Source organism: Ceratosolen solmsi, unplaced genomic scaffold, assembly GCF_000503995.2.
Source record: "Ceratosolen solmsi marchali unplaced genomic scaffold, CerSol_1.0 scaffold28, whole genome shotgun sequence".
Taxonomy (NCBI): Eukaryota; Metazoa; Arthropoda; class Insecta; order Hymenoptera; family Agaonidae; genus Ceratosolen; species Ceratosolen solmsi.
In genome coordinates this window covers 527,319-539,818 of record NW_011948429.1, presented here as the reverse complement: position 1 = coordinate 539,818, position 12,500 = coordinate 527,319, and the positions used below count along the sequence as shown (strand labels likewise).

Genomic DNA, 12,500 nt, shown 5'->3' with positions numbered 1-12,500 from the left:
ATCCTCTATTTATATTGAAAATACTAATTAATTTTACGTCTCAATATTCTGCCTATTAATTGTCAATAATTCTCGGAAAACCTTACCTATTGCAAATAAAAATATTATGATGAGACGATTATAAGCTCGATGTGATTTAACAATATTACAAGGATTCGAATTTATTTTCTCGCACGTACGTACGTTAAATATAAACGAACTCATTATAAGATATACGTTATAACATTAGAATTGAAACAACGAATCACTTTTAAAACCTTTCAACATAAAATGTCCACGTGACCTAAGCCGAAAGAAAGAAGAAAAAACAAAAAAAACAAAAAAAAAACCACTTACATCGTTACTTCTACTCGCTTACTTCTCAACCGATTACATACGTGAAATTCTTTAAAGCATACTTATAAACGCTATCGTAAATTCCAAACAATAAGTCCCATATTCTTTCTATGTGTGTACACGCACGTGCAACAGGCTCACGCATACACATATCTCAGCATAGCAGCATTTATACGGGTGCGCTTGTGTTTCGCAATCCCGAGAATATTCACGAACGTGCAACTGTCATCCCTCTCGACACTCTCATTTAAATTACACACGCGCGCACACGCACGCACACTTAGTGCTCGTCGAGTACGTTGTATATAATATTCAAGTCTTTAGCGACCGTCAAAAAGTCTATCGACACAAGCATGAGGCGTCTGACTGCAAATAGGTCGCGCGCGCGCGCGTGTGTGTGTGTGTGTGTGTTGTCGAGGGCTCGTTTTCATCTTGAAAAAGCGCGCGACTTGTCGTAAATCTGTCGCGTTACGTGCCCCACAAAGAACGCTTCTAAATGTCCTGATTATTCTAATAATAAAGCCTAGCTCAGAGGAGAGGACTTGAAATCAAATATATTAAAATGTATTTTAATAGATGAAAGGCTATTGTTAATGTTATTATTAATGTCGTAATTGATGAAAGCGCTATGCTATGCTACGGCGAGGAGAAGGTAGTTCGCAAATGTTCTACAAATCTTTCATCTAAAACGGTTTGAACAAACGTAAATTTTCAAAAGTTCCGCAGATTCGTTTCCGAGTTTGTACGAGTGCTTTGTAGTAATTTTGCCATTCGTTACGTTATGATCTGAAAAACTGAAAGTCAATTACTTCATGATATATTATTACATCTTTTTCATTCTTGTTTTTAATGTCGCTTTGCTATTTTGAATTACCCGTGCAAAGACATATGTCTATCGTCCATTACAAAGTCCTTATTTCAGTGTAATATTATAGTCAAAGGACATTATCATTAAAATCTCATTGCATGTAATATTTGGAAATTATTTTATTGCCATTATGCGTATACTTTAGGTGTATGTTGTATGTTATTAATTATATATAGATACAACATCAATGTAATGGAATACAACAAATACAAGCAGTAATTCATTAATCTTCAATGCTTATTGCAGAATCGTGCAATCGCTCGTTTCGAATAATGTTATGACGAAAAGACGAAATCGGTTTTCGGGCATAACGAGGCTCTTTTTACCCGCAAAGTTCTCGATACTCATTTGCATTGTTTTCGCCCTCACCTTCTTTACCTTTCTTTCTTTTCTCTTTCCTCGCTGCATTGCTCCCCAGTCTTGCATCCCCCTTTGCTTTATCTGAATTGTTTATCGCGGGGCCGTCGCTTGATTTATCGCTTTCCACTCATATCGTACTTCGGACCTCTCGACTCGCGCCCAAGTCGAGTGCGCGTCGTTATTTCCTTTGCGAGCTTTTGTCTCGCTGGGTTTGTTCTCGTGCTTTACGAGGACCGCGCACGACCGTTTAACCTATACATTGTGAATTGAATGTAGACGGTAAATGAGCGTCTTCGTCTAAAAATACGTTTCATATGAGTGCATCATTTTGCACTTGTAGGCTCCCGTTCCTCATTATATGGTCATTTTTTACGTGTCGTTTCTCTCTCTCTCTCTCTCTCTCTCTCTCTCTCTCTCTCTCTCTCTCTGTTTAATACAATAAAATGAAAGTTAATAGATTAAACTTTTCTACCAATTATTTCAAAATAGATCACTAAAATTTATAACATCCTCTATAATATACGAGCAATATGTATCATGGAAGAACTAAATTCCTTAGAGTATAATATAATAGCCATTAAATGAAATGGCAATCCATACGGAATCTCTTCCTTCTAAAATCAATATTATTATTTCGTACAACAATTCATTATGTGGGCTTTCCTCATTACGTAATAGCCAAAGTTTATCGCTAAGCCGTTATAATTGCGAATAATTTGCTATTGCCAATTATATAGGTGAATACGAATAACAGCGACTTTATTAATCCGTCAGATTCGTGAAGGATTCGTGACTCTTCCGAATAGACTTCCAATGTATAAGCGAAAAATATTGCTTATACGTTTGTAACTTTAGTGCATGGATGAATGAAAAATTCGGCAAAAAACCATGTCGATCCCTTAAGATTCGTCGACGTTTCATTTTCCACGGTTGAGAATGAGAAAAAAATGTTTGAGAACCCCACGCTTGGGGTCGCTGGGGTAACAGTGAGAGAGAGAGAGAGAGAGAGAGAGAGAGAGAGAGAGGAACGGCCGGAGCTCCGCCATCACGCTCGAGCGAACTCGCGCCCCGGTTGGCGGATGTAACGTCATGGAACGGGGGTGAGCGAGCGAGAGACTATGAGAGTTATCACGAGAAAGTGGGATAGGGGGTAGGGAGGGCGGGGAGAGCGAGATAGCACGCGTATATAGATGCAGGGCGGGAGTGGATTATTATGAACGAGGGAGCGACTATCTTTCGCTTCTTTCTCGCTCGTATGCCGTGGCCAGAAGGACGCGCGCTTTTACGGCTCTTACGACATTGACGAAAAAATTCATCTCCTTCGGCGGGGAAGCATTTTTTTTTTCCCGACAATCCGTTTTGTCGTTACGTAGCGGCATTCGACACTCGGAAATGACTGCATGAGTCTGGCTTGTCTTGTGCGCTATCATTGCGCTTAATTGTCTGGATTTTCATTCGACGAGTCGTCATATTTTCAAATTTGACCATTTAGCTGAAATACTTTTATACGCACTACAGACACGAACTAGCAGCTCATAAAGTTTGTTGACTTTTATTCCATTGTAATCGTACTTTCGTTCCTATTATCTTTTTGTTTTTTTTTTGTTTTTTGTTTTTTTTGTTTTGTTTTTTATGATCTTGATGCTTCAGACAATACTAAATATTTAATGACGCGATAATATTACATACGGAAACTCACGATTCAACATAAAATTAATGGATTATTTACCGATCTGTACCGTCGCCTTAACGCCCATTAATGGAATTTTACGCGATCTCAAATAGAAAGTATCAAGTATAATAATAGAGAAAAAATGTTTATTTAAACGCGTGAATGTTAATTATTAAAAATCTCTAATTAACGTAATTTTCGTATTATTTATTTTTAAATCGGTTGCAAAAAAAAAAAAAAAAAAAGACATTGCCCGTTGATTTTTCGCATTATAAAGTCGACGGTTTCCAATTATATATTTTCACCAAATTAGATTAATGAACATTTACGTATTATTAAATTTAATTTTCTTTTATTTACAAATTATAAAACATTTTCAATATATAAAACACGCGAAATAACGCTATGTGTGTGTAATTAAAAAATACTTTGCTCGATTCGCTGGTCTTACTGCGAGACATTGCATTAATTAAGATAGGGGACTTATAATTATTCAAGTGTAAGATTTTACTCAATTTCATAAACTGCTTTTTTCATATAAATTATAAATATTTTATTATGCTACAATATTATCGATTAAATTAAAGGTAATTAAATTTTTCATGGAATAGAATACATAATTTTGAATTTAATTCCAGTACATTTTCATTCTTCTTCACGTAAAGTTCACGAGCTAAATACGCCTTTAATCAAACATTATTGTCGTTGTCGTTGTTGTTGTTGTTGGTAGTGTTGTCGTTGTTGTTGTTATTATTATTATATAGTTAAAGTAACAAGACGAGATATTAATGGTTATTAGGACATTCTAATTGCTGGATTTTTTAATGAAAAGCAAGCTATTTGGGGTGTGTTAGAGGAACGTTATTTTTAATTTACCATTTACAGTCACATTCCATCGCGATAGATTATATGAAAATACCTGCTGCGGCAAGGGCTTCTCCAAATCTAGATACCTTCATGAAATAATACTCTCACATCCCCGTTATACGTAAGTAGCGAGAGATAGAGTAGTATCGAGTTGATCGTCGAGGCGTGGGAGAAGGCGGGGTTTGGGGGGGGGGGGAGGATGGAGCGGTAAGGGGAGTTGTAATAGAGGCTATATGTTTGTTATAAACGACAGAGATAAGCTTAGCCCGTGGCATGAGTATTACTGCGGCAAGCGGCAACTGGCAAACAGCCACGTTATTCAGTCTATCCTAAGATCGCTATCTCTCTTCCTCCTCGGAATCCCGAGTCGATCCTCGAGAAGGAGAGCAGTAAAGTTCGCACGCGCGCCCGCGGATTATGCGAGTTCGTTGCCGAACTTCCGGTGGGCCGACGCCACCGCCGCTGCCGGCGCCCCACCCACTAGCCCGCAACTACGACGCCAAGGGTGGAAAAGACGTAGGACGGAAGTCACGGAGATCGTCTTCTCAAAGTCATTAAACAGCGAGTCAAGAGCCCTGAGCTACCCCAAGAGCTTTTGCATAAGTAGGAGAGCTATGTACGCCGCTCGTACCGCGATACTCTTAACACTGCCGTGGCGCATCGTTTTCCACGATGTTTAATGCCTCGTTTCGTTCTCTACTTACTCCTTCCCAACCCCGTCCCCATACCCCTCGTCATCAAATGCTATTCCCGACTTAGCGTATTTGTATACGAAACAGCCGTCTCGTTAAATCTCTTTATTTTTTCGGCTCCCGTATTTGGCGCACCGAGGTCAGCCACTGACGCATAACGAATTAGCGTTAATCGACGCATCGCCCAAGCTTTTTCCCTCCTCTAATTCAACGTCCGATCTTCTTCGGCCATTAAAAATGGCGCCCACCAAGTTCAACGATAAATCCCCTTAAGGCACAGCTTGTTGAGTAACGATAATCGTCTCGCTCTGGCTACGAGCTCTTCCTGACTGCTCTCTAATTATTATTATTATACGCACTTTGATTCGGCGTCGGCAGAGGCTGGCAAGTATACACGACAACAGACTCGACTCCGAATCTCAAAGTCTAAAATGAGAAAGGAACTTGTAAGATTTAATTGTGGGTGTTGGCATGCGTGGCTCCATATACTTTACGCGGTCTCGGGATAATCGCGCGTATTTGCATTTGTATGGGGCTCGACCAACCGCCTCCAACATTTGTATACCCGTCGCGAATTCGTATTAACAAAAGCACGCGCGATTTCCCTCCCCACATCCTCCCAAATCCAATAACCCCATAAGCTGTCTCTGTCTCTGTCTCTCTCTCTCTCTCTCTCTCTCTCTCTCTCTCTCTCTCTCTCTCTCTTTCTCTCTGTATATATATATATATATTTATTAACTCGGAAAACGGTTGTCGGGCTTCATCTGGTCGAATATTGACGCGAGGCTAGAAACGCAATTGACGAAACGATGAGAATGTCGAGTTATCGGAAGGGAATCCGATCAAGCACTCGGCCTGGCTACTTTTATTCTTAAATTGGCATTCGTATAAGGAGGAGCGTCGTCAAGGCGATGTGATGATTAATGACGCGTTGGTCGAAAGAAGGACGAGACGGAGATCTATCTCTTGGCTCGAGTGAGTCAAGAGTCAAGAGGCAAGCCGATAAAAACACTGGCGCTAATTATCAATTTGGCAGGTTGTGGCGTTTGGGAGGTGTTGTGGAAGTTAGGACACTCGAGTCGGTCCAACCTGCTGAAGTTAGATTTTGCAGGGGGGAAGCAGAGATGATCGTACCGACAATCCGTAGCGCCTCGTCGACCCTATCGTATCATCCGGGAGATCGTTAATAGCTTGCCGTTATTATCGGGCGATAGCGGCGAGGATCGGCGCTGCAGTTGATGATACGAGCCCAATCCTCGCAAAGCTTCGGGATAGCGTGTCGCGAGTGGCTGCACGTGGGACGGCAAGGCAGAGGGGTCGACAGGAGACCGCTTGGCATTTTCGGTCTCGTAAATGTTGTTGTTCTGTTAATTCTTCTCCTGGCCTTCTCCTGTATTTCCCAGTCGGTAAAATAGTTTGGGCAGAGGTTTTCGCGCGGGATGACACTTTTAACCCCCGGTCAACGATCGTTTATGGCTTCATCGACATGAGCATGAGGAATTGAGACTGAGCTCAAGACGAAATTGCGATATCGTGATTCCGTAATCGGCGATAATTCCGCAGTTCCAAGACTCGTGTCGAGGAAGCGCGGAATCGCCGTAAGAAGCCCTCGAGACTCGCGTCGTCGAGGAAAAATCGCCAAGAGGAGATGGAGGAGAGAGGGCCATTCGCTCCTGGCGCCGTAGACTCGCCCGGCGAAAGAAGCTGCGACAGCTCGAATAAAAACACGTGTCCCGAAGGGAAGCAGGGCGCAAAGTAGGGGACGCGAGGGCTCGACGAGCTTGCGCCCATCCGGCGGCGTCGGGCCGCTCGGCGTCTTATCGCGACTTCCTTGCGGCCTCCAACATTCACCCGCCATTCCTCTCGACCAGGCCCTCCCTATCCATCCCATCACCGGGGCAGCGGCCGTGGCAAAAGCACAGCGACGACGACAGCGGTGGTGGTGACTGCGGCGGCAACGGCGGCGAGCTTCCCGATCCAAAAGCCACTGACGTCTCGGCGCGTTCAGCCAGAAAGCGACGATAAGCTTCCACGCCACCCGTTTCGTTCCCGTTCGCGCGCATTATCTCATCTTCTCCTTTTCTCTTTGTCAGTAGCTTCCTCTACCTTTTTCTCCCGCTCGCTTTATCTCGCCGCGCTTTTTCATTCGCACGTACATACGTCTCGCCTCGTCCTCGCTCCAGCTACACCTACTTTTGCCCGTCCCTTAACGCGGTAATTTCGTGCCTCTATGTCCCCCCTCGTTCCCAACTACTTTTTTCTCTCTCCGTCTCTCCCTCCCTGTCTCTGTCCATCTCTCGTTTGGAACGACGCGCAATTTTCGTGTGTTAATGTCATGGCGCCGAACTTCGCGCGCGCGTACCGCCACTTTTTCCTTTTCCCTTACTTTCATTCTCTCTCTCTCTCTCTCTCTCTCTCTCTCTCTCTCTCGGCCGCGCACAGATTTATCGCTCGTTGGGCATTAAATACAGCGTTAAATTTATGAAGTTTACTCGGCTACCGTGCAAACGACGCGCGTCTATGTCTAATGACGCATGCCACGCGCACATTGACACGGCCCACGCAAAAATTCAGCGACCTGTTTGTCATGGGCAAGAAAAGTCTTAAAGAACTTTTCCAACTAAGCGAGTTTAAGATTACAGGGTAGAAAATAAGCAAAAGCGGATCATCGCAATATCGTCGGGAAATATGAAGGCGATGGATGATTATGTATGCATTATGCGATAATGTACGATGATGGGTCATCGTCGCGGGAGGGCCGAGGCCTCCAGGATCTAGTGCCGGGAGAATAATTTATCTCGATTGTTGCAGTGGCTGAGCTGGAGGGCGGCGCTCACTCGGACGAGACGAACAGCGGCGGCGACAACAGCAACGCCGGCAGTGTCTCGGGCGGCGCCGACGACGATCAGGCGCGTCTACGACTTAAGCGCAAGCTGCAGAGGAACCGTACGAGCTTCAGCAACGAGCAGATCGACGCCTTGGAGAAGGAGTTCGAGCGCACTCACTACCCGGACGTGTTCGCCAGGGAACGGCTCGCGGGCAAGATCGGCTTACCCGAGGCTCGGATACAGGTGAGCTTGGGACGGTGATTGCGCTTTAAGCTGCGTGTGCCGTTGGTTGGATGCTCGTTGGATGTATGTGAAGAAGGAGCGGTAGATGGCATGTTTGGGCTTGTCGTTAAAGAAAAATCATCTTCGATGTAAAAGGCTTTTTCATGCTTTTTAATTCAAGTCGATCGATTATGCAAACTGTCAAAAAAACAATAGTCCGCACGCTTGAACTGAAGTTAAGATACATTTTTCACTATTAACGTCCTTGAGAGTATCGGGGTGCATTAGCATCTTTGCATAATATTGGATTTCGTGAAAAAGGTGAAAAACTCTTTTAACGAACGCGACGTGATTTTTAAATAATTTAAAAAGTAGTAGCCAACTATACGTATTACAAAATATTTTTAAGCTGTGTTATTATACCTTCTGAATAAAATAAAGCAAAAATGTTGTAAAACCGTTTTGCTTATATTTTAATTTAAATTTCAACCAACACAGGTAATCAGTAGTAAACCTTGTGTTTTACGATTTCGAATGTCTGAACTTTCCTTATTTGTACTTTATTAGCGGTGAGCAAAAATTTGTTCGAATAAATTCAAGAAAATTCTTATCCTAATGCCCAAGTAAATTATGCAATGTCATTATTATAAAATTATCGTCACGATTATTTGATTTGGCGATAAGTTAAATTTTCGTACAGCGACAATTGCTAATTTGTCTAGAAGCTTAATTCGACTTTCTAACATTTTAAATATTTAATATTGAGCATGTATTAGATAATTTTAATGTAGAATTTGTACTTGTGTGATAATGTAACACATAATCTTCAGCATAGTTATTAATTTGTTGATATCGTATTGGGCGAAAGTTATGAGAAATTTATTGCCCGTATTATGAAATTTTAATTTTAATCGAAAGAAAATGTTAATTATATTCGTAAGTCGTATATTCGTATGTATGATCTAACGTAATTTTCACAGATATCGTCAAATTTATATTAATTTCAGTATATACAAGTTTCATTCATTGAAACGCAATTTGACTTGTAAAGGCTTTATTAGCTTGAAAACTTATGCGCTTTTGAATAATTATTCCATTATATATTAGTAAACTGTTATTGTCATTGATCATATATTCATATTAATTAAACATAACAAGTAATGAGTAATAATAACCTTATTTTAGTAATTTTATGCACTGCATTGCACACAGTAGTTAGACAAAGCTTTTAATAATACATTTAAGCATCCATTCAAAAGAGGAGGTTGTATTCGCCATAATAACTCTATGACTTTTCATCACGTCCGATTGCTAATTAATAATAATATAAATGAATTTTATTAATAATTGCCAAAGAAAAGTACAAAAATGCTAGTAATTATACGAGTAATTATAGCACAATGTTGATTCGCTTGATATATTGTTTGATTTTTTTTTCACTAATAAATGATTCGCGATTAGTAGAGAGTTTATTGGAATGAAATTCGTGTTGTACTAGAATAAAGATTTTTGTAAAGTTTAATGTTGAAAAAAGAACGCGCGAGTACACCTCCTCGAGTAACTTAATATTCCCTTCACGTTCGTTCCCTCGTCTGCAAAACTTTTCTCTCTCTCTCTCTCTCTCTCTCTTGTACTACAACTATGACTTCTACAACTATCTATGTCTTCCTCTACCTCTGGTGTTCCCCTCCAATACTCCGTCTCTCTCTCTCTCTCTCTCTCTCTCTCTCTCTCTCTCTCTCTATCTATCTATCTATCTATCTATCTATCTGTCTGTTTCTGCCTATCGTCGATGTGTAGTATAGCGATTGACAAACCAATTCGTCTCTCTGTCTCGTCCACAATAAACTCAGGTCTGGTTTTCGAATCGACGCGCAAAGTGGCGGCGTGAGGAGAAGCTACGCACCCAACGAAGGGACAATCCGCAACAACAGCAGCAGCAACAGCAGCAGCACGGTGGCGGCGTCACCCTCGGACATCCGACGCCCCCACCAACCTCGGGAATACACGGAGGCCAGCCGCCACAGGCTCCCTCACCTCCGAGAAGTCATCACGGTTTCGCTCCCTCTGTCTACTCTGGCATTCCCAGTATGCCCGACTCCTACAGGTGAGTGTGCCCCATCATCACCTGCCATCCTTATCCCCATCGTGTTCCTCGCATTCCATTCACACGGCGGCGTTCGACCGACGAAACCAAACCCTATCTATGTTACAGCCCGATGACGTCGATGCCGTCGTTCGGGATGTCGGGTGGGGCCGGTTCCGGCGGCGCTCCCACCACCAACAACAACAACAATCACCACCCGAGCGGGGGCCAGCACGCGGCCTCAATGTCCTTAATGTCCTCGCTCTCGGCGGGCGGCGTCGGCTCGAGCCCGAGCCCCTCGGGCATGAGCCCAATGGGCATGACCGTCGGCATGACCGTCGGCCCGTCCCCGGGCGCCTGCCTCCAGCAACGCGACAACGGCTACTCTTGCGCCGTCGGGGTCGGGGTTGGGCGGGCGGCCGCGGCCGCTGCCGCCGCCGCAGCCGCCGGCTACGAGCCTCTACACCTCGGCTACGGGGCGCGACCGAGCTGCAGCCCCACGCAGCCGTACCACGCGGCCGCTGCCGCGGCTGCAGCCGCCGGCCTCAACCAATACAATCACCACCACCAGAACCATCACCATCCGGCGAGCTCGACCGGTGAGTGTCTACCGCACTCGCTGCACTCGCTGCTTGCACTTTAGCCCAAGGAACATCGCGCGGGCTACCACCACGTCGGATACTACCGCTACTGAGCGCCTCCTACACCCACACTTTTAATAGGATAGAGACAAAGGATAATCTAGAATTACTGTATAAGTACGATAACGCTGGCATAGGACGCCGCAGCTCGGTAATGGAACAAAGGCATTTTGCATGCGCCATCCCGAGGTTCGTATACCCTAACGACCTTGAATTCATGCGACCTCGACGGGACTCTGGTGCACTCGTAACAATCCGCTCAATCGCTAAATCGCCAATTCCGAGTCGTTATGGTATGGCGCTCGTGGCGCCCTACCATAATTATCATCATCATCATCATCATCATCATCATCATCATCATCATCGTTATTATTATTATTATTATTACCATTACTACTATCATTATTATAAATATTTGTTATTATGGTCATTATTGTTGTTATTGCCGTTACGATTCCTCGTGTTTTTACATGCTTCGTCCCGTCCGAATGCCCGATCGGTTCCATCATATCCCATCCTTATCGGACTTATGGAGAAGCCTAGGCCGTATTGCGCACTTCTCACGCTCTAACAAAAACATTAAACTCAAGAATATTCGGTTTATATTCAAGAATATAAACAACTAATTAGCACGGCTTTTCTCTCAAACAATTGCCTATCGCCAATCCCGCGGCACATAGTTTTACTTCTTTCCTTTTGTTGTCCCATTATCTCTCTCCTCGTCTCCTCGCTCACACACCATCTATCCGAGTAAACAGATTTTTACGCTCCGTACCATTTGTATCCCTTAGTTTTTTTCATATGTCATTAATGCTCCAAGTGCTTTTTAACGATTAAATGTTATTTTTGGGTGCATGAAGTAAACTAATAATCATTTATCTTACTTTTCTTCACAATCATAATTTCCAAAGCACCCTCATTATCTTAATATCTAACTTAATGTTCAACTTCAATCTAAATTGCAGAAGCGTAAAGTTGCATTCGGATCTTTGATCGACGAGGTAAAGTCGGTGCAAGTGTCTGTCTCTATTACCGTGCTCGTTAAAGCCTGTATGCGTTACGTAACCTTCGATAATATATCCATTCGACTAACATCAGCTAATAACGATATGTGTTAAAAACGTCACAGCATTACTGTATTTACTATAACAATTAAAAGTACACTTCCACTCATTGAATGTTTAATTTTCCTTAATTGTAAGCCATTTGTAATATAACATGTATTTTACATTGTATAGATTGTAACGACGACTGTATGTACAAAACTACTAAACGAGCCGATAATGTACAGATAAGATAACGCTTTTGAGTGATAATTTACCCGAGTTAATCTCTCAAATTCTATTTCGAAGCTTCGAGCTCTGTTCGCCGCACGCGAATCCATAAAACAATGTAACCATCTCCACGACGTTCGTTTATTAATAATAACGGCGCAACCTTCCATCCGAAATAGCAGTTTGGAAAAGAGTACGGCTGCGGCACTTCGTAAACCGCCATTCACCACTCGGATTATTCGAGCTGGGGTCGAGGCGCCCAACGAGTGCAGCATCCACGTAAAAGATTACAGCGCACTGGAGACGAGACTGCCAAAACGCCACCTCCTCGCGTTCCGACGAACGCGCGCGTACATTTTCCAAACTGTCCCGCTTAACTAAGCATCTGATTGGAGCTCGGGACCGTTTTTCAGGCCTCATATCGCCGGGAGTGAGCGTGCCAATAGCAGTGCCGGGACAGCCCGCGCCGGACATGGCAGCGCAATACTGGTCGTCACCGAAATTGCAGTGACCGTGGTGCTCGTCGACGCCGACCTCGTCCTAAGCCCAACAAGAAGCAGTAAAGCGACTACCGAGGACCATGACCAACCTGGATCGATTAATGGGTGGCCTGGGCGGACGGGCGGGCGGGCGGGGGAGGGGGGGGGGTTAGGG

At 43.5% G+C, this 12,500-nt stretch overlaps 1 protein-coding gene across 1 annotated transcript in view; it reads left to right on the top strand.

The window, feature by feature from the left end:
* Positions 1–12,425, top strand: part of LOC105363845 (paired box protein Pax-6-like) — a 30,987-nt gene extending 18,562 nt beyond the window's left edge. The window contains exons 2-5 of the mRNA XM_011501643.1: positions 7,607–7,866; positions 9,699–9,952; positions 10,061–10,530; positions 12,260–12,425. Coding sequence (XP_011499945.1) covers positions 7,607–7,866; positions 9,699–9,952; positions 10,061–10,530; positions 12,260–12,357 — 1,082 coding nt within the window. The 3' untranslated portion in view covers positions 12,358–12,425. The remainder of the gene's footprint in view (positions 1–7,606; positions 7,867–9,698; positions 9,953–10,060; positions 10,531–12,259) is intronic.
* Positions 12,426–12,500: the final 75 nt, after the last annotated feature.